Raw genomic sequence first — 20,485 nt, 5'->3', positions numbered from 1 at the left:
CACAGCACGGGGGCAGGGCAGGTACAGTCATCCCAGGTGCTGGGGCCAGCCTGCTGGGTCTTCTTTCTCTTTCTGCCCCCTAGTCATTCTGGATGACGGTCATGGCCCCCCTGGCTTCCGACCCCCAAACCTATCACACTCCATGCCTCTGCCGGACCCATACTCCTAAAATGCTGCTTCCTCTGCTCATCAACCTTCAGTGGCTCCCTACTGCTCAGGAGAAATGCTCTAATTCCTTCACCTGGGCCCACCACTATCTCAATTTTCATTTTCTAAAAAAAGATTTTATTTTATTTATTTTAGAGATAGAGAGTGCATGAGTGAGGGGAGGAGCAGAAGGAGAGGGAGAGAGAATCTCAAGCGACTCCATGCTGAGCGCGGAGCCCAATGCAGGGCTTGATCCCACAACCCTGAGATCATGACCTGAGCTGAAATCAAGAGTCAGATGCTTAACCGAATGAGCCACCCAGGCATCCCTCTCAATTTTCATTTGATCACTGCTCCACCGGGAACATTCTGCTCTGGTTGAGGAACCGTCCTGTTGTCCCCATCCTTATCACAGATACCATCTCCTTCCTGCCCTTGAAACCTCTACGTTTACTGCTACCGCCCCCCCTTTCTAGAGTGTCCTCCCCATCCTTCAGAGTCCCACTGACAGTCCCCAAAGAGCTCTACTAGATCCTGCCAGCCCACCCCCACTTCCTGTTTCCTCGCTGCCTCAGCACCTACCGTTGGCATCACTTGCCAGCTATTAATAATATTCTGAACTATCAATATTCAAGGACATGTCTCCTCCTCCCATTAAGTTCCTGGAGGGTTGGAATAGCACACAAAGCCCCCTGGGACAGTGGCTAGCAAAGTGCAGTGTTGCGGGAGTGTTCGTAAGTCCTATCTGGCGAGTGTCCATTCCCACCCTTCCATGCACACGGGTCCAGAGAGGCTTCCTACAGCAGGCCGCGGGGATTCTAACGCCTTTGCCCAAGGGTGACAACGTGGGCTTGGAAGCTAGGCAGGGCCACTTCTAGTCTCAGGGCCATCCATCACTGGCCAGCTGGGAAGTCACTTAACTTCCTTCAGCCTCACTTCTCTAAACCGCAAGATGGGAGCATAGGAAGTCTGGCCTCGCTGGAGGAGTGAAGGAGGGGATGCATGAAAGTGCTCAGAATTGGCTGCCGCTGGCCTGACAGATTGGGGGCTTTGAAAATGTCAACATCTGAATGGGCATCTGATAATGAAAAGTGGGGCTGGGAGGGCATGAGGCACGGGGCGCATGACCTTGAACAAGGGGGAGGGTGCCCTTCGGAGCAGTGGGCTTCCTGGCAGGTGCACAGGTGTTGAAGGTGCGGGGAAGGGCACAGGGTGACGTGGGTCTGGGGATGGAGGCCAGTGCCACAGTGGCCAGCTCCAGAGAGAGTGGAGTGGGGTGGCAGGGATCCCTCCAGGGGCTTCAGTCTTGGCCCAGGAAGGGCCCTCACCCTGGTCTTGATGTTCTTGGCCCGGCCGGCGTAGGTCAGGGTGTTCCGGGACTCCTCAAAGGCACTGCTGGCGGGACTGATGTGGGCGATCATCACGGTGCGGCTGTTCCCGCCCAGGGAATCCTGGATGGCGGGGAGGGTGGGCTGCGCTCAGCAGGGGACCACCTCCCTGGGACCCTGCTCCTACCAGGCTGTGCGCTCTCGCTCGCTCTGTCACACACACACACTCACAGACACACTCACTCACAGGTGCTGGGGTTGAGCATCACATGGACCCCCCTGGGTCCAGATATCCCCCCCTCCTTCTGTTCCTCCTTCGCACTTGTGGTTTCTTTTCCAAATTTCCATTTGAAAATTTCAAGTATCTGATCCAGGTCAGGGCCTCCTGGCTTCCCCTTTCCCTCCCCTCATATGAGAGAATGAGGAAAGGCGGCAGCCACGGTGGCTGGGAACCAGAGTGGGAAGGTGCCCTTTGGGCTCCCCCTCCGTCCCATCCCCTCTGGCCTCTCAAGTGACCCCCCAGATCCCCCATTTCTGACTGCTGATGGCACTGCTGTTTCGGCTGGAGTGAGAGATGGGGGGACGGGGACCACTGTATGAAGGATGAATGTGGCCTATGGCCAGCCCCTCCCTTGTTCCATGTGAACAGCCCTGGGTGCGGGGTTGGGGGGTAGCAGGGAGAAAGCTCCAGGTCCCACAATTAGCAGCAGGGTGATCTCAGGCATGCTCTTCATCTCCCTAATCCTTGGCTTCCTTGCTCTTAAAAAACGGCAGCAATCATGCCACTGTCCCCCCTCCCAGCTTGTGGGCACACTGATGGCGGCAGGCTGGGGGTGGGCTCGGGTGACACCGCACTTATACTGGACCACAGACTCTGTCTTCCAGCACTTACTACCGTGGGCCCTCGGGAAGGCTACTTGGCCTCTTTGTGCATAGTTTTCTCATCTGCAAATGGAAATAGTATTCCCCCGATGCCTAGGGTTGCTTCAGGAAGAAAGGAGCTAGTCGGGTGAGGCCCAGCCAGGGGTGGGCCCCCAAACAGCAGACACTGTGAGCCATGAGGCTGATGTCCACCAGAACCCCCAATCCAGGCAGCTCTTAGTTCCCTCAGACCTGCAGCCCGGCGGGGGGTGGGGGGGGAGGGTGTCAGGTGCAGCGCCTTTCCCTCCCTGCTGCCCACTCTTTGGTTAGGGTCACCAGGTAAAATACAGGACACTCAGTTAAATCTGAATGTCAGATAAACAAAGAATGATTTTTTTTTTTTAGTATAAGTATGTCCCAAATGTTGTATGGGACACACTTATACTAGAACAAATTTTGTTGTTTATCTGAAATTCAAATGTAGCTGGGTGGCCTATATTTGTTTTTAAAGACTTTATGTATTTATTTGAGAGAGAGAGAGAGGGAGAGAGAGGGCACGAGTGGGGAGGGAGGGGCAGAGGGAGAGGGAGACGCAGACTCCCCGCGGAGCAGGGAGCCCGATGCGGGGCTCGATCCCAGGACCCCGAGAGATCATGAGCTGAGCCGAAGGCAGATGCTTAACGACTGAGCCACCCGGGCGCCCTTGGGTGGCCTGTATTTTCATCTGCTAAGTCTGGCAGCCCTCCTGTGGGTGCCCAGCGCCCGGGCCCGGCTGCAGCGCTACCTTCAGGAGCCGGGTGAGCTTGCTGTCGCGATAGTTGATGTACTTGTTGCTGCTCTTGTCGCTCAGCGCGTTGATGCAATTGCCCAGAGCCAGCAGGGAGCGGTTGATGTGGGCGCCCTCCTTCATGCGCTGCCCACGGTTCTGCGTCTGGGGGGGAGCAGTGGGCAGAAACGCGGCCTCGTGGGCCAGGGGACAGGCTCCCCCACCGCCCTGGGCCGTCCTGGGCCGCAAGCCCCTCCCGCTCCCTCAGGGCTCTGAAATGTGCAGGCGACCGAGGGCCTGGTCTCGCCCTCTTCCCAAGGGTCGTGGAGGGCATTCGAGAAGGTGAGAGAACCCGAAGGCCTCTGAAGACAGTGACGGACTGAGGGCTTCTGAGGAGGGCTGAGAGTCTGGCTCTTTGTCTCCCCCAGGGGCTGGGCCCACGGCGCCAAGAATGACACGGAAGGAGGTCGAGGCTTCCCTGGTGGCTCAGCTAAGAGCTGGCATGACCACGGGCACGTGGCTCCAGAGGGTGCCCCGGGCTTCAGGGGAAGGCGGGAAGTCTGTGTGTGTGTGTGTGTGTGTGTGAGGGAGAATGTGAGGGATGTGTGTGTATGTGTGAGAGAGACTATAAGGGAGAGAGTGTGTGTGCGTGTGTGGAAGAAAGAACGTGTGTATGTGTGAGAGTGTGTAGGGAAGAGTGCACGTGTGTGATGTGCTGGGTTCCTCTCCGTTCCCTGGGCCTGCAGGGACACCATCAAGGCCAGGGAGGCTCTGCTCAAAGCTGCCTGGCCCTCCAAGGCTGGGGCCTCGGGGCACCCCCCCCCCCGGCTGCTCAGGCCTTCCTGGGACAGAGGGGTGTACTTCTTGAATCCCCCCTGTTTAAACCCGATCCCACATGTTCTAACATGAAACCCTGTTAATTCTCCCTGGCTGCTGTCCTGTCCCTTGCATTTGCTAGCAGTGACATCACCTGGCCTCATCCCTTGGGGGATCGTGAAACCTCCCAGTTTGCCTGAAGGAGGGGGGACCTGGGCCTACCCAGTTGGGCAGAGGCTGCAGAGCCAGGTGAGCAGGGCTTAGTGTCGGGGACAAATGCTCTGAGATGGTGATGGGTCTTCCTCTGTCCTCGATGTGGTAGACAGGGCCTCCTGAGTCAGGGGGGCGTTTGTCTCCCCCCTCCCAGCTCCTCATCTGGGCCTACTCACTCTCATTCCCACTGACCCTCCTCGAGGGCGGCCAGTCTCCTTCCTGGAGAAACCCAAGCCCTTTCCCATAGATAGCCTTCCCGTCATGCTCCTCTGTGACATTCCTCAGTCCCTTACCCAGGCGGCCCCCTCACCCCACCCTGCCTAGGATGGCCTCCCCCTGATCTCCTGGGGAAGCTGGGAGGTCATCATCCCTGCCCTCTCCCCAGCCCCCCAAAACCATTCTCCCCAGTGCTGGGGGAGCTGACCTCACCTGGGAGGCACGCTCAGAGCCAGCCAGGTCAATCATGAAGAGGCGGCCCTGCCGCACCTCCTGCAGGATGTTCTTGACCCGGCTGCGCTGGCGCACGGCCACCTGGAGCACGGCGTGGGAGCGGGACGACGTCTGGTTGGCAGCTGTAGGCTCCTGGGTCCTCTGCCGGTTGCCCTTCATCAGCAGCTGCATGATCTAGGTGGGTGGGTGGGAAGGACACCTCTCTGGGGGATCCGTCGGGTTGCCCCCACGTCCTGCATCTTGGAGGTTGGGAAGGGGCCCAGGTTGGGGGGGGGCCATCTGGAGGCTGGTGGCCTCATTCGTCCCCCAGGGTTAGCGCAGCCAGGGGGCATGGAGGCAGGTGAGAGCCCCCTGCTTGGATACAGGACTCTCTGTGTCTGCCCCAGCCCCAGCCCCAGCTGAGCGGGCAGCGCCGCCTTAGCTGCAGTCCTGTGTCCCCTCCTGCCCCCCAGGAGGGGTGAATGGCCCTCTCCACCACCCCGCTGGCAGCACAAGACTTGCCTCTTTGGCATTGATGGTGGAGACCTCGGTGATTCCAGCCACCTGGATCACCCCTTTGGAGTCCTCCCTCAGCTCTAGGTACCCCAGGGCGGGGTTCAGCAGGTCCCGGATCATCTCATTGTAGATCTGATGGGGCCAGTGGGGGAGGGGCAGGGGACAGGTGTTAATGGGAGACTAAGGGCAGGAGGTCCAGACAAGGACCAGATGCCCCATCTTTCCCGAGCACAAAGGGGACAGGAGCTCCCACATTCTGAGCCCCAGCCTGGGAGCTCCAATCTCCTCTCTGGGAAACTCTGGTTAAGGAGAAAGACCCCTTCCTTTCTATGGGGTGGGGGTAAAGGGGGCTTCAACATCCACAGGGAAACATTGGGCTGCCAGAACCTGGGATGCAGAAAGCTTCAGAACCAAGTGGGATCCCCTTTGCAGCCGGGCTGGGCCCTGGGCAGAAGATGGGGACCTGACCGATGGCCAGCCCTACTTGTTGCTAGGCAACCCTTACGCTACTTCTCCCTGCACCACCCCCCACAAGTGCATCTTGCTGGCTGAGTGAACGCCATGCTGGCTGGAGGAGTGTGGCTGGCAGCAACGCCTCACTGCCCTTCCTGAGCTGTCACCCCGGAGATTATCAGCTCCCGGAGGGAGCCGGGGCAGCTGGGAGCCAGGTGGAGTGCAGCCCACTCTCTTCTGGCCTCTGCACGCTCCCACCGCTGATGTCTCCTCGCTGCCCGGCGCGAGCACTCCCACGGGGTGGGCACTGGGGGCTGAGGCCGGGTATCGAAGGCTGGCAGGTTCAAGCCTGTGCATGCATGCGGGTCCCACCGGTACCCATGCACACGGAGTGCCTGGAGGCGGCGTGGCAGGGCAGACATGGCTTTTCAGGAAGGAGCCCTTGATGATAGCTAGGTGCTGAGCCGTCTGGGAGGGTGGCTGAGGTCTTTGCTCAGGGTCAAGGCTACTTTGAAGTGTGGCAAAATAGGCAGGGCTTGGCTTTCAAGGTCTAGGATCTCAAGTTTGAATCCCTGCCCCCTCATTTACTGTTTGATGTTGACCTAGTTGTGTAACCTCTCTGAACCTCAGATTTTTGCAGAGTGGGACCAACAACATGCGTGTGGCTGTCCTAGGGGCTGCTCACCTAAGCTGCGGTCAGGGGAGGGCTCACCTCCAGGTAGGACATGGACACCTCATATTCCATGTCATTGCTGGTCTCCTCAATGGCACGGAAGAGGTCATTGAGGGTCCGAACGTAGATGCCAGGCTCATGGTCTGTGCCCAGCATGGTGTAGGTTTTCCCACAGCCTGGGGCAGAACAAGGTGGTGGGTGAGCAGGGTGGGGGCCAGAAGCGCGGCTTTGCTGGACAGGGGCTCCTGGCACACCCGGGTCTGTCCTCAAGGCTGGGCACCCCCTAAATGGCCAAGGATGTAGGGGGCAGGGAGGATGGCGTTCTTGGCTGGGGATGGGGCCTCTGGGGCCAGAGGGCCCTGTGGGCGTTTGGATCAGCTACATCCTTGATTCCAGCCTCAGCTGGGGCCAGAGTAATTCTCTGATGGAGGGTGAGGGGGCTTATTCCTCCAGGGGGACAAATGGGGCATACTGTCCTGTCCCACGGTCTTGGCCCCTCCCTCACCTGTGGGGCCATAAGCGAAGACAGTGGCATTGTAGCCTGAGATGACACCATCAATGAGGCTCTTGGTAGTGGCCTGATACACCATCTCCTGCCGGGAAGAGCAGACCCATCAGGGGCCTCGGGTACACGCAGGGCAGAGCACACATGCCCACTGGCCGTCCAGGCCCCCAGCATGAGCAGTTTCCGTTTCTGGGGCTCTCGGCCCAAGGAGTAGGGGCGGGGAGTCGGGGGTTGGGGGGTCTCTGCTTTCACCCCATGGGGGACACCAGCTTGAAAAAGAGCTCAGGACACCTGAGACGCCTGCCCCCACGACTGGCTCCCCGCCCCGAGGACGCATTACATCTGCTCCCGGGAGCGTCCCCCAGATGGGCAAGACAGGGGTCCCCGGGAGGGTGTCAGCTTCCCCGCGACTCCTCCCTGCACCAGATGGGCTTCACACGCCCTCCTCCAGCTCCCGTGGCGAGCGGCCTGGGGGTGTGCTTTGGGGGTGCCTATGTCAGGCGGCGTCCACGCACTGACTTGGGGGTGTCCGTGCGGGAGGCTGGGCACGAGCCATGAAGGTGTGCGCACATTTGCACGCATGGGGACGCGGTAGAGGGGAAAGCCAGAGAGCTAACGGTGGAGGGAGGGCTGCGGGTCAGTGGCAGGGTCCCCTGAGGGCTCCCTCCTGGGGGGGCAGGCAAAGGTTGGAGAGGGGCTCCTGCATGTCCCTAGGCCCAGGCCCTCCCTCACCTGGGTGGCAGTGAAGTCAAAGGCCACGTCAAACAGGTAGGACTTCTCCCGGGAACGGTGTGCCCGCAGGACGTCGTCAGGGTCCTCCATCGGGTCCATGAGAACCACCATCTGCAAGAGTCCCCGAGGGGGGTCTGGCAGTCACCAGGGAGCTGCAGGCCCACACCGATGTCAACGCTGGCCTCAGCTCTCCTCACCCAGGACGCGGGGCAAGCAGTGGGGTGGGTTTTGCTGGAGGCTCTGGAGCTGAGCAGCCCCGGGCCCCCAAGCCCCAGGCGCAGCCCTGCCCCATCAGCTCTGGGGTGTCTGATCTGGGTGCTTGGCTCTGGATACCCAAGGGGAAGCCTCTCTAACCACTGACAATGCCCCAAAGGAGCTGAGAGTGCCACGGTGCCCCAGGCCACGTGGGCCCCAGACCCGGGGGGGCCTTCCTCTAAGGACAACACCACGCCCCGTGTGCCTCTACCAAAGAGGGAGGAACAGTAACAATGGCTTGCATTTATGACACATTTATGGTGTGTCAGGACCTGCTTTAAGTTCTCTAGACACATGGACTCACTTAACCCCCCGCTCCAAGGCCAGGTGTTGAGGCCCATAATTATTCCCACTCGACAGATGAGGAAATTGAGGCCCAAAGAAGTCACTTGTCCAAGCTCACATACTAGCAAATGGGGGATCTGGGACTCAAAACCTGGGATCTGAGTTCAAAGTCTGCAGCCCCTGCCCTCCTCACCCCCTGTCCCCTGGCCTCAGCCAGGGGGTAGACCCAGGGGTAGAGCACTGACTGTGGGGTGACAGGGGTGAGGAAAGTGGGCTGGGCTTGGGGACTGTCCATCGGTGTCAGAGAGGGGGGCTTGGGGTGACTTATCAAGGCCCCTGCAGCCTTGAGCCTGAGCTGGGGGTGGAAGGAGGGGCCCAGGGTTGGAAGGTAGGATGATGGTACAGGTTGGCCATGCTGGCCTCCCCTCCCTGCAGGGTAGGGGTCTCTGTGCTCTGTATGCATGTGTGTGGGGCTGGGAGGATACACACGGGACCTCACCAGGCTCTTCCTCTGCTCCAGAGGTGATCAAGGGACCCATTTTCCAGAACAAACTCCAAGCCTGCTCCACATCCAGCTCCACTCTGCCCCTTGAACCAGGTGTCCTGGGTGTGCTAAGCCTGGTCCTGGACTGAGGGAAGGTGCAGAGGAAGGAGGCTGGGTCTTGGCCAGAGGTTCTTGGCCTAGGGAAGTTGTGGGGAGAGACAGTGCCCAGACTGATGAAAATGCAGAAGACATTCAAAGGTGCATGGGAGGGCTGGAGTCAGGAGGGATTTAGGACAAGGCAGGAGAGGTAAGTCAGGGCAAGGTCCGCATGCCCATCCTACTCTTAGCAGAGCGGACTTGTGTGAGCACTTTAACCTGCCTGGGCCTGGGTCTCCTCCTTGGCCGGATGGGACAGGAGTATTATCTGCCTGCCAGACTATGAAGGTCCCCTGAGCTAATGTGTACGGCGTGTGGGGGCAGAGCACCAGGCATATTCTAAGTGCTCAAGGGTCTTCATTCCAGGGGAAGTGAGGAGGGACAGCGGGGGTGATGCAGGTGATGGGCCACCCCACCCTCACCGAGGAGGGGGCCACCAGGTTGCCACGGGCTCTGCGCCTGCCTGAGTCCCCTCGGGAGCTGAGCCTCCAGGTTGGGTCCCTGTCCTCCGCCCCAGCTGCCCCATCAGGGTGCCCCGTGAGAGTGGGAGCACCTGTTGCTCATGCTGGACAGCGAGGGCAAAACAAGTCTCGGCTGTGCTCCAGGGCTGGACAGCGGTCGCAGCCAGCGTGGCAGCCTCATGGCACCCTCCACTCCCAGTCGGAGCGCAGGTGGTAAAGACGAGGGAGTGGGCGCCCTCACACCCAGCCCCTCCTCCCAGTATGTAATAACGGTAGCTCATCTTCACTGAGCCCTTTCCCATGAACTCATTACCCTCAGATGGGAACCTCGAGGCCCAAAGTCGCATAGCTAAGGAACGGTGGGGCCAGGACTGGAGCCCTGGCGGTCTGGCTCCTGGGCCCCCTGTCCACCATTGTGAACCTGCTCCCACGCATGCCCTCTGCTGGAGTGGGGTGTGGCGGTGGGAGGGTGTCCCCCAGCCAAGTGAGGCCCCAGCACCCACTGTGCGCACTGGCCCTACCTAATCTGACTCTGTGATGAGATGCTGACCAAGGAGGTAAACTGAGTCCTAACAAAGGCCCAGGCACTGAGGAGGACGGGCTGTCCTAGTGCCGTCCCAGGGTGCACAGATAGTGACTGAGCTCCCTTCCTGGGCCAGCAGGGAAGCTGGGGCCAGTGACAGCCCTGAAAAGGCATGAGTGGCAGTCACCCCGAGGGACAGAGGGGGCCGACAGCGAGGCAGCAGGAAGCCAGCCTGGAGCCCAGCCCAGCTCTGCGGGATTGGGAGATCCACAGTGGGTCCCTCTGGGTGTGCCCCCTTCGAGCACCAGGATTTAAGAGGTGCACTCCTGGGGGGGCCACTGTGTGGGACTCCCACCAGACTTCTCTCAGCACTTAGGTGTGTGCTGAAGTCAAGCCCTGCTCCTTCACTCCCTGGACGCGTGCAGTAGGTACACACCTGTGCTCACGGCATGTAGACTGGTCTAAGACCCCCGGGGTCCCAGCAGGGCCCTCTCCGCGGATTCTCATGGAGCAGGGAGGACGGGGGCGCGGGGGTAAGGCAACCCTCCCCCCTGGAGGCCTGGCCCCAGGAGTTTCACCTGGAAGTCTCATCCAACCAGGGAATTTCAGGTAAGCCAGTTAGGGGGGACAGCTCCAGACAGGCTGGGTAGGGGCTTTGTGCAGGGAAAGAATGAGGCCACTGACTTGGTCCCCTCACAGCTTGCCAGAGGCTGGGTGGCCACGGTGAGCTGAGTGCTGGGCATCTGGGCCTGCAGCTGTTACCTGGGGTGCCCACCTGTCCCCAGCCATCTCCCCAGGGCTTCAGCGCCAATGCCCTATCAGCCTCCTCCAGGATCCAGTTCCCGTCTCAGGCCCTAAAGCCAGCAGCATAAGCCCTGATCAAGTTTCAGACCCAAATGAAGATAACGCTGCCTACGAGTCCCCTGGCACGGGCCCCAGTGGGAGGCAACAGGAACCCGGCCAGCCGATCCCACTCTCACCCCTCGGGCACCAGCCCTCCTGCTGACGCGGGCAGGGCCGGCAGCCGGAGGGGCACCCTCTGGGGGCCTTCGGTGCAGGGGAGGGTGAGCAGCACACACTGATGCTCATCACCCACTGATCACCTTCAAACAACCTCCGGGCACTGCCAAGTTCATGGCACCCTGGACGTTTGGTTCCTTTGATATCCGGGCTCCTGAATCAGTATATTGTCAGCACAGCTGCCGTGACCCCTCTTAAAGAGGTCTTTGTCTGGGTCCCCATCTACCTGGGTCCCCAGCCCACGCCCCACCTCCCGAGCATCACCCCCATCCCTGTCCACCCTGGCATACAAGGAAGGCCTTGTGCCCCTCAGCCAGGTGAACTGGGGCTGAGCCGGGGAGGGGTGGGGAGGGGGGGGGCTCTGGGTTGCTGTCCCAGACAGTGGCACAGGGCATGCAGGGCAGGGGAAGCTTCTATGTCCCAGGCAGTAGGCGAGGCCCAGGGAGAGAGGAAGTGAGGTGTGGTTTCCCCAGGTCTGACTCTGCAGGAGGCGGTCAGAGTGTAGGGAGGGGCACTGATCCACAGTACCACTCCAGGAAGGCTTCCTGGAGGAGGTGGTGCCAGCACTGAGTCTTAAAGGATCAGCAGGAGTTGGCAGAGATGTGAGGTGAGGGGAGCATTCTAGAGAAAAGCGTGAGCAAGGCCATGGGGTGAGAGGCAGGCTGTGGGCAGCGGTTCTCGGCTCAGAATCCCCGGCGGGAGGGCGGTTCCTGTGAGAAATGCAGGGTTGGGAGCAGAGCTCTGGGAATTTCCCACCTGTCCTCGCTCCCCGGATCTCCAGAGCTCGGGCCCAAGATGGCCATAGAGGTGAGCCGTCTGGGCCCCCTCTGTGAGCACATGCTGTCCCCGGCCCCTGCGCAGCCTCCAATCACCCCCTAAACGTCATCCTGGCTGGCGCCCAGCGTACGCCTGAGCAATGTTTGCTGAATAAAGCTGCCTTTGGGGGAGCTCTGTGCGTACCAGGCGTGGTGCTAAGTGCTTTGCACACATTTTCCCAGACACTCCTAGGATCCCTCCGTCGTAATGAGGACTCATATTGGTAATGTCCCAAAGCTGCGCAGCCAAGGACAGAGCTGGCTGGCCTGGGAGCTGTCTGGTCCCAGAACCCAAGCTCCTGACCACCCCTGCCTCCCGAGTGAATGAGCGGACCAAAAGCAGCCTGGCTGGGCCAATGCCCACCTGGTATGGGCTGGACTGTGTCCTCCCCAAATTCAAATGTTGAAGTCCTAACCCCCCAGAACCTCAGAACGTGACTTTGTTTGGGAGCAGGGTCATTGCAGAGGTACCTAGTTAAAATGAGGTCACACCGGAGTAGGGTGGGCCTTAAATCTGGTATGACCGGTATCCTTCTGGAAAGGCGAAGTTTGGACATAGACACACATCAAAGGAAGAGGACCTCAAGAGCCACAGGGACCAGAGAGCCATCTGCAAGCTGAGGAGAGAGGCCTGGACGGACCCTTCCCTTGGGACCCTCCAGACTTCTGGCCTCCAGGATGGTGGAAGAATCGATGTCTGTGGTTAAAGTCGCCTAGTCTGTGATACTTCATTACTTCAGCCTTGCAAACCCTACACCACCCAAGGCAGTCTCACTTGCTGCGGGGAGGGGAGGGGGATGGGGCTTGTAAAGGTGGGTAGCCTCAGCCCCTCCCTCAGCCCCCGAGGTGGTGGGCTCAGCATGGGGGCCCTCTCTTTCACAATCCCTGGGTCATAAATGTTCCCGCCCATGGCACACTGGCCACCTGCCCCTAGGAGGCTTCAGTGGGGACGTGGATTGCACCGTATACACAGGGGCCTCCCCACTCTGGCGAGAGGGCAGGAGGCAGGGCCAGGAGCAGGGAAGGTGGGCTCTGCCCCCGCAGAGCCAGGCCTCCTGACTCAGCAGAGGCCCCCACTGCCTCCCTCTCAGACCTGCTCTTCATTCAGTGCAGATTTTGACCGTTCCATAGTTCCAGACTTTGAGCCCGGACACCCAGGATCCATAGGGAAGTAGGGGGCCTCAGGCTAGGGGGACAGTGTCTGTAAACTCTGTGCCCGTGAAGAACCGGGCTCCTCCCCAGCATCTCCTAGGTGAGAAATACCCCGAACAAAGCGTAGCAGTTCTTCCTGCCACACACCACTGAAGCTGCTGGAGCTCTGATCCGCTTTGCAGTTTTAACTGGCTCCTTCCTGGCTTCCAAAGGGCGAGACGTAGGCCAGGATTGCTCAGTCTTGGCACTACTGACCCTCTGGGCTGGGTCACTGTTAGGGGACCTGTCCTGCGCCCCGCAAGTAACACATGCCAGTAACACAACACCCTCCCAGCTGTGGCATTCCCAGATGTCCCCTGGAGGACAAAATCGCCCCCGGTTGAAAACCTCCGACCTAGATCCTTCCTCTTTGAGCCTCCAAGACTGGCAGTGAAGATCTTCAAGGGAAGGGGTGCCCTAAATTGGGTTTAGGGTCAACACTGCTGTGTGACCTTGAGGAAACGGCATCGCCTCTCTGGGCCCAAGTTCTTCCCGGTTGGAAGTCAGGGAGGGCCAACGGGGCCGCAGCCTTTAAAGAAGAAATCATACCAACACACCCAGCCTACTCAGGATTGCCGGCAGAGAATCGGAATCTGGGAAGGCCCCAGTCTCAGAGACTCCATCTCCTGTCCAGGGAACCTGCATGCAGCCCATTTATTCTCGGGGTGTAAACAAGGCAGAGCCAAACGAAAGCCTGACTCCAGGTGGGTATCACCCCTGTGAGGCTGCTTCTGGATTTTTGTTTGCTTTTTCTTTAAGAAGGAGAATTTGTTGCTGGTCATATTTCTAGTTGTAAATGTACGGTGCTGTTAGTGCTCAAGAATGGAGTCTTTGATCCCAAGAAGGGTGTCTCCTTCAGGCTAGCCGGAAAGGACCAGAGAGGAGCCCGCTGAGCTCATGAACCCACCGAGGCCCAGCGGGCTGCTCAGCACTGAGCCACACCTGGCCAGCCCCCCCCCCTCCCCGGGGCTACAGGACTCTGAGGGCCCTGAGGCTCAGGAGGAGGGGAGGCATGACCTCGAGGATGCAGAGCATCTCTGGGGGAAGTGAGGCTGCATATATCCGCCTTTTGAACTGGAACCTGCCTCGCACCCACCCAGTCACGAGGTGTGAGGATCCTTACATCCTGGCAGCCTTATTCACAATAGCCAAGAAGTGGGGACCACCCTTGAAAGCATGATGCTCAGTGACAGAAGCCAGACGCAAAGGACCACAGAGTGCAAGATTCCATTTATATGAAGTATCCAGAATAGGCGGATCCACAGAGACGGAAAGGAGATGAGCTGTTGGGCGGGGAGGGGAGGGGCTGGGGAGAGGGCTGGGGAGAGGGCTGTGGGGGGCAGCGCACGGGGGAGAACTCGCGGATCCCTTCCCAGTCACTCCCCACAGGGCTCAGCTCTTTGGGGCAATGGGCGGGCTGAGAAGCATCCGGAGGGTGGGTGTGTAGGGAAGCGGGCTGGAGGCGGGCTGCCCCCCGCAGCACTCATGTCTGACCCTCGGCCCCTGTCACCCTAGTGGGAGCTGTGTGTGTGGCTGGGGCTCTCCCTCACACCATCTCCTGTAAGCCTCTCAACAGCCCTTTGGCGGGGGTGGGTGAGGGCAGAGGAGCAGGTTCTTAATACCCTGTCTTCTGATGAGGACAAAGAGGCTGGAGGCCGGCCAGGGCCCCAAGGGCCTGGGTGTGGCTCCTCTGACAGGACCCCAGGAGCCCAGGGGTGACAGTGGGACTTGGAGCTGATAAAGGCCAATTATGGGATTACACATATTGTCAGGTGACTTAAATCCTGTAGGTAAATAGCCTGGAAAGCTGGGAGGAGGCTCAGCAGGCTGGGGTCTTGGTTGGGGGCGGGGAATAGAGGGGAGGAGATAGAGCTGCTTCCATCCGGGAACTTCGGGGCCCCAGCAGCCTCTCGGCCTGCACCTGCCCTCCCTTTGTGGTCATCGATGGCATCCCGGAGAGCTCCGCTGTCAGGGTCCAGCCCCACCTCAGGTGCTAGCAGCAGTCCTCCCGGGACACATCGGTGGGGAGGTGACCATTCAGGGACCACTGGGCTGAGAGCTGACACAGGAGGCGGGAAGGCGGGAGGTGGGCCGAGTGTCACTCACCTCTAGGCTCGAAACCATCCTGTATTTCAGTCCTTACGTAAACTAACATCTATTAAACCCCTACTGGATGCCAGGCACTTGGAAGCACTGTGCATACATTAGCCTCCAAAAACCTCCGAAGGTCTTACGATTTTGGTCCTGGATTGAAAGGGGGCCTTCAGACCACAAGCCTGCCAAGGCACCCAGACCATCCCCTTTACAAATCTACACCCTCACTCCAGCTTCCCCAGAATCCAGGCGCACCGGCCTCCTATCCCCGGAGTGCACCTTGCCTGTGGGAGTGTCCAGCTCTGCAGAGTCTTGTCGCCACACACTTGTGCGTCTCCAGAACGATGCCTAGCTCTAGGGGAGGCTGTCCTAGGACCCTTCCAGTGGCCCATGCCAGTGGGTGACCGAGTCCTCGGTCTACCTCTCCCAGCTCAGAACCCACTGATGGTGGGCTGTGGCAGCGTCCGCCTTCCCGCTGACCACCAGGAGGCCGGGCTCTCAACAGTGACCTCTGGGCTTCCAGAGGCTTGACCATGCAGCGGCTTCTCTCACCCCCAGGCCCGCAACGGCACCAGCAGGGGAAAAGTAACCCACCCAACACAGAGGAGAGGCACAGCCCGAGCCCCAGGCCAGAAGCTGGGTTGGGGAGCCCCTCTGTGGCACCAGGCCACACAGGCCATGATGGTCACAGGCAAGGGAGCGAAGGAAAGAGGTGGGTACAGGGCAACTCTTCATTCCAAGCACACGTCTGCTTCAGAGGATGCAGGGCACTGTGAGGCTGCTTGGACCCTCCTGCATGTCCGCCAGGAAGAGACTCCATGGCCATGGTGTCCTGGGGATGCTCCCAAAGTCACCCCGCAGGCCCTCCAGGCTCCAGACCTCAGGGGAAGGAGCAAAGCTATAACCCACCAGCTGGCGCATCAATGAAGCTGGCCGAGCCTGCATCCCCGAACCTCCCTCAGGTCGCTGGGGAAGGACAGAGGTCTGGGGGTGGGAGACAGGTCAGAGTGGGAGGCAAGGGAAGTGGGCTGTCCATTCTGTTTCTTGGACTCCTGTGTCTCACCTCCTACTTGCGAGGGCCTTCTCTGTCAGCTGAGGGATGGCAGGGTTTTAGGAGGTTCCCAGCCTGCCAATTGCTGCAGCTATTCCAAAAATGCAGGCCAGGCAAGCCATCTTTGGAGGCAGTGGGGACAGAAGGTGCCCGAGGGCACAAGCCCAGAGCTTTCCCTGCAGGCCCCGGAGTCTGTGCTGACAGCCCTGAGCCCACGCTGCTCAGGGGACCCTCCCTGCATCTCTCAGCTGACAAAGGAGCAGCCCTGTTCGGACTGCCCAGCCCAGAACCTTCTCAGAGACACAGCTCGGCCAGATCAGGCCGGACCCTCCCTCTCCACTTGCAGGGACAGAAAGGAGCCAGTGTTTGACGCGTGTGGGCACGCAGTGGGCTCTACCCTAGACCAGAGCGTTTCCATCAACATCAGTTAATATCTCTCAGCCCCCACGCCGGCCAGGAGCCAGGAGCCGCCAAGAAAGAGAGCCATCATTGTCCCAGCCCTGAGGACCTGATATTCTTGGGGACAAGCTGGATAAATAGGGAGTGGTCCTTGCCGGGAAGGAGGTTTCTGGCTCATCAGGCTGGCCCCTCTCGTCGGCAAACCCAGCAGCTCTGGGGAGCTTTCAGTCACTAGTTAATGATGTCCACTCACAACTATTAAACTCCTACTGTATGCCGGGCACTGGGGAAGCACTGAGCATACATTAACCCGCAGAGACCCTCTCGAGAGAGCATTATGGTGGCCGTCCCCACTTACAGATGAGGCGGCTGAGGCTCCGAGAAGCAACCTGTCCAAGGCCACAGTTGGCAACAGCAGAACCCACCCTGCATGACTGTCAGGTGTATTCACCCTACTCCCACCTGGCCTACCCAGACACATAGGGTCCACCCAGTTATCCCCTGTATTTCCGAGGTCTTTGAGGAAGGCTACCCTTTCCCAAGAGTGAACAGAGGAGGGGCGCCTGGGCGGCTCAGTCGGTTAAGCATCCGACTCTTGGTTCGGCTCAGGTCATGATCTCAGGGTCCTGAGATTGAGCCCGGCATCGGGCACGGAGTCTGCTTGTCCCTCTCCTTCTGCTCCTCCTCTCTCTCTCTCAAATAAAAAAATCTTAAAAAAAAAAAGAGAGAGAGAGAGAAATCAGGAGGCTGGTGCCACCGGGCTCTGCTGTGCCCACCAGAGCTGAGGAGAGGCTGGAGGGGCACCTGTCCCTAGGGGAGCCCAGAGGGAGGTGGGCACTGTGGGCTGGACGGTCTGCCTCCAGTTCACTTCTCATGGCCCTTGGGCTTCCTGAGTCCAGCCCGCCGGCCCCAGGCCCGGGCCAAGCAGGTGCCCACGTGTGCCCTTCTCTGAATGGGGCAATGCCACTGGACTTCTCAGACTCGCCAGTGTATATTGCCATCTTGATGAGCCCTGACACTCAGGAGAAGCCAGCAGAGGCAGCCACCGAGCCGTCCTCACCACTGTGCCCACCCAGACCCAGACCACACCACCCCCACCCCAGCACCTGCGTCCTCACCTGCCCACCCAGACATCCTGGCCATGGTCTAAGAGCGTGCGGTCGGGCCCCTGCCACGTCCCCCACCTCACCTCATGCCTCTCCGCCCTCTCGCTCCTACTGGAGCCACACAGGCCTTTTCTGTTACCCTTTGCCTTTGCACCTGCTAGTCCCTCTGGTTGAAGCGTCTCCCTTCACGCACGTCCAAAGTACCCTCCTCCTCTCTTGTTTTAGCTCAAGCACCATCTCCTAAGGGAGCCCTCCCTGACCTCTGCGCTGGCTCAAGCCCCCCTCACAGCACCACGCATTTCTCTGCAGCCCTTGTTGGGGTTAATTCTCTGATTAGCGCTTTGTCTCCCTGTGAGGGACTGGAAGGTACTGGAGCGAGGGCAGGGTCTGCTCACTGTGGTTTCCAGCTCTGAGCACTGCCCCAGTGTGTTGTGGCTACTTGGTAAATATTTGCCTCCTGTGCAGATGGGGGTGGGACTTACCCTGCCCACCTCATCACAGTGACATGAGGACCAAGAGAGCAACCAGATACCCCAAGACTTTACAAAACACGAACAGCCTTTGCAAAACATGAACCGGAGGTAGGCTCTAGCTCTAGACCATGTAGATCCGTGCTCCGTGAGCAGCAGACATGCTCCACGTGTAGCGGACCTGCTGAGCGGGGGAAGTCATGTCACAGGCACACGGAAGGTATGTGACAATTTTACGGCTGGACTGGGGAGCTCAGGGCCCAGCCCCACGAGGGAAGCTTTCAGCTCTCCTTGGATCAATCTGGGAAGGCTTCTTGGAATAAGAATCCTGGCTTCCTTGACAATGTCATCAATGACATAACCAAGAGTTTGGTGGATGGAGGAAGGGTGATGCTGCACTGCAAGCCACAGGGAGCCTTCCTGCCCCACCCAGTGAGCAGGTGCCTGCCCTGCCACGTGTGAGCACCTCTGCCCTGCGGCTCCTGGCCACAGCCCCGGGGTACCTGCTCGTCCACCTTATGGGCGATGAGCGTGGCTCCTTCCTCCAGCTCTGCCACGCTGATGGGCCGGACCCGGAGTGCCACCTACGAGGAAAGGCCAGACCCCTGAGATTAGAAGGAGAGGACCTGGCTGGACAGACAGAAGGATGAGAGGACCCCAGGATTCCCCTGGGCAAGCCCCCTGGGTTCTCTCCCCTGTGTGGCCATCCCAGGCCTCCTTGGTCTTAAGGAAAACTCAGTGGTTCAAGGCCACCGCCAGGGTGGAGGGGAGCAGGTCCACGGCATGCAGGCTACCTCGGAGTCTGAATTTCCCCGGGGAGCCCGGGGCTCAGGGAGAGCCCCAGGGGAAAGAGCGGTCTGCTCCTCCAGCCTGCATCAGTCACACGCCCAAATTAAGCACCTGCAGCTCCCCAGGGCTTTGAACTTGGAGCCTTGGCACTGGAGTAGCCTGTGTGTGCATCTGTGAATGAGGCAGGTGCAGGCCTGGCTGACGGCAGGACGGGGCCGGATCCCCGGAGCTTCACCTTGACGTCCTAACAGCCCCTGACCACATTCCTACCCAGCACAGTACCATGGGGTGCTCCCTTCTCTCTCGATTCTCCAGCCAGTAGGAGCTGATGGGTCTTCATCCTGTGCATGGGGCTCCCCAGACAACAAGGGGGTGCATTTCTTCTGCTGACCAAGGGGAAATGCCTGCTGAACGTGTCGGTATCGCTGACGGACCCTCATGCTGAGTGAGAACATCACTCTCCGAGGGACCTCTGCTGTCTGTCAGATCATCTTTACCGGCCTCCTCGGCCCAACCCCATGGGTGGGAGAGGGAGGACCCTCCATCCCTGTCCTGGGGGCACACCACTCAGGCCAAAGTAGCCATTTTCAAGAGACACATTATAAACTGCCAAAGAGAATATTCCAGAGCCTGAGGTTTTCCTGGAGCTGCGGTCAAGCTCCTCTTTGGAGCCCCGGGCTCAGCCTATAGAGGTAGGGTTCCTGGGGGCGGCATTATCCTCCCATTCCATTATGACCCACCTGCTGGTGACGAAGCCTTCCCTTCCCAGGCCTCAGAAGTTAGGGGATGGGGAGAGGGGTGGAAGGGGCAGTGGCTTTGGGGCCACTGAGCCTGCCCCTTAGTGCTTTGACATGGCACTACTGATAATCAGGGGCCTTTTTTTTTTAAGTAGGCTCCACACCCAGCATGGAGCCCAGCGTGGGGCTTGAGCTCCTGACCCTGAGATCCAGACCTAGGCTGAGATCAAGAGTCAGACGCTTAAACTGAGCGAGCCACCCAGACGCCCCCAGGGGTCTGTCGTGAGTCTCTACTTGCCCCGGAGACCCCCACTCACACCACTTCATCTGTCCCAGCCCCCAGGGCTCAGGGAGGGGGTACATCTTGGTTGCTTCCAACACTTGTCTGAAATATTGGACAGCATCTGTGTTGTAACCCAGTAACCAGCCACTCTCAACCCCATGCCAGCAACTCTGGCTCCCGGGGCTCCTGTCTACCCACCTGTGATTCCCAATCCCTTTAAACTCCTGACCCCACAGCGCCAGGGTAACTCTGGCTCACCGGGAGACTCCCACTTTCCTTCTCTGGGCAGGTAAGTCAAGCCCGCCCTGCCCCCGGCTTTTCTAGATCAGAGAGCAGTCCCGCCCCAGAGACCCATCTGCACAAGCTTTGGGGATGGGGGTGGGGGGCAGGCTCCCCTGGTGGGAAGGTGTAAGGGGGAGTGAGGTTGAAGCTAGGCTGACTTCAGGCCTCAGCAGCATGGCCACGAGACCTTCCTTCTTGATATCCAGGACTTGTGGCAAGTTTCTCTGACAGTCCCATCCCTGACCCTCAGTGTCCTCTTAGTGGGGTGAGGGGACAGGACAGCTGTGACCGCGGCCAAGTCAGAGGCTGGGTTTCCGGGACTATGAATGGGGGGCGAGGAGGAGGCTGTCGGGGTCTCACCGTGAGCTGTTGGTCCTTGGAGTCCCCGCTGTCCTTCATGCTTGCGGCGGGTGGAGGGGCTCAGGCCGCGACAGCGGGCATGGCCGAGCCGCACCCCCACCGCCGCCGGGTCCCTCGCAGCCTCCCTGCGCCGCCGCTGCCTGACAACCCGAAACCAACAACGCGCCCGCGGCCAAGGGCGCCGACCGGGGGGCGGGGCAAGGGGAGGGCCCCGACGGCGCCGCCCGCCTCTGCGCCCCCGCCCCTCCCGCGCTGCGGGCGAGAGTTGGCCGCCTCCGCCGGGGA

The 20,485-nt window shown here is 59.9% G+C and overlaps 1 protein-coding gene across 5 annotated transcripts in view; it reads right to left on the bottom strand.

The window, feature by feature from the left end:
- KIF19 (kinesin family member 19) overlaps positions 1-20,485 on the bottom strand; it is a 26,036-nt gene extending 5,551 nt beyond the window's left edge. For 4 of the 5 annotated variants that reach the window (XM_078066025.1, XM_078066026.1, XM_036079027.2 and 1 more), the window contains exons 1-9: positions 20,201-20,485; positions 18,253-18,333; positions 7,440-7,550; positions 6,708-6,795; positions 6,242-6,378; positions 5,083-5,208; positions 4,561-4,755; positions 3,121-3,267; positions 1,476-1,598 (exon numbers count right to left, since the gene is read on the bottom strand). In XM_078066025.1, coding sequence (XP_077922151.1) covers positions 1,476-1,598; positions 3,121-3,267; positions 4,561-4,755; positions 5,083-5,208; positions 6,242-6,378; positions 6,708-6,795; positions 7,440-7,550; positions 18,253-18,333; positions 20,201-20,239 — 1,047 coding nt within the window. In that variant the 5' untranslated portion in view covers positions 20,240-20,485. The remainder of the gene's footprint in view (positions 1-1,475; positions 1,599-3,120; positions 3,268-4,560; positions 4,756-5,082; positions 5,209-6,241; positions 6,379-6,707; positions 6,796-7,439; positions 7,551-18,252; positions 18,334-20,200) is intronic. The other variant, XM_078066027.1, reaches the window with a different exon arrangement.

The sequence above is a fragment of the Halichoerus grypus genome, chromosome 2, assembly GCF_964656455.1.
Source record: "Halichoerus grypus chromosome 2, mHalGry1.hap1.1, whole genome shotgun sequence".
Classification (NCBI taxonomy): Eukaryota; Metazoa; Chordata; class Mammalia; order Carnivora; family Phocidae; genus Halichoerus; species Halichoerus grypus.
This window is presented reverse-complemented; position numbering and strand designations above follow the sequence as displayed.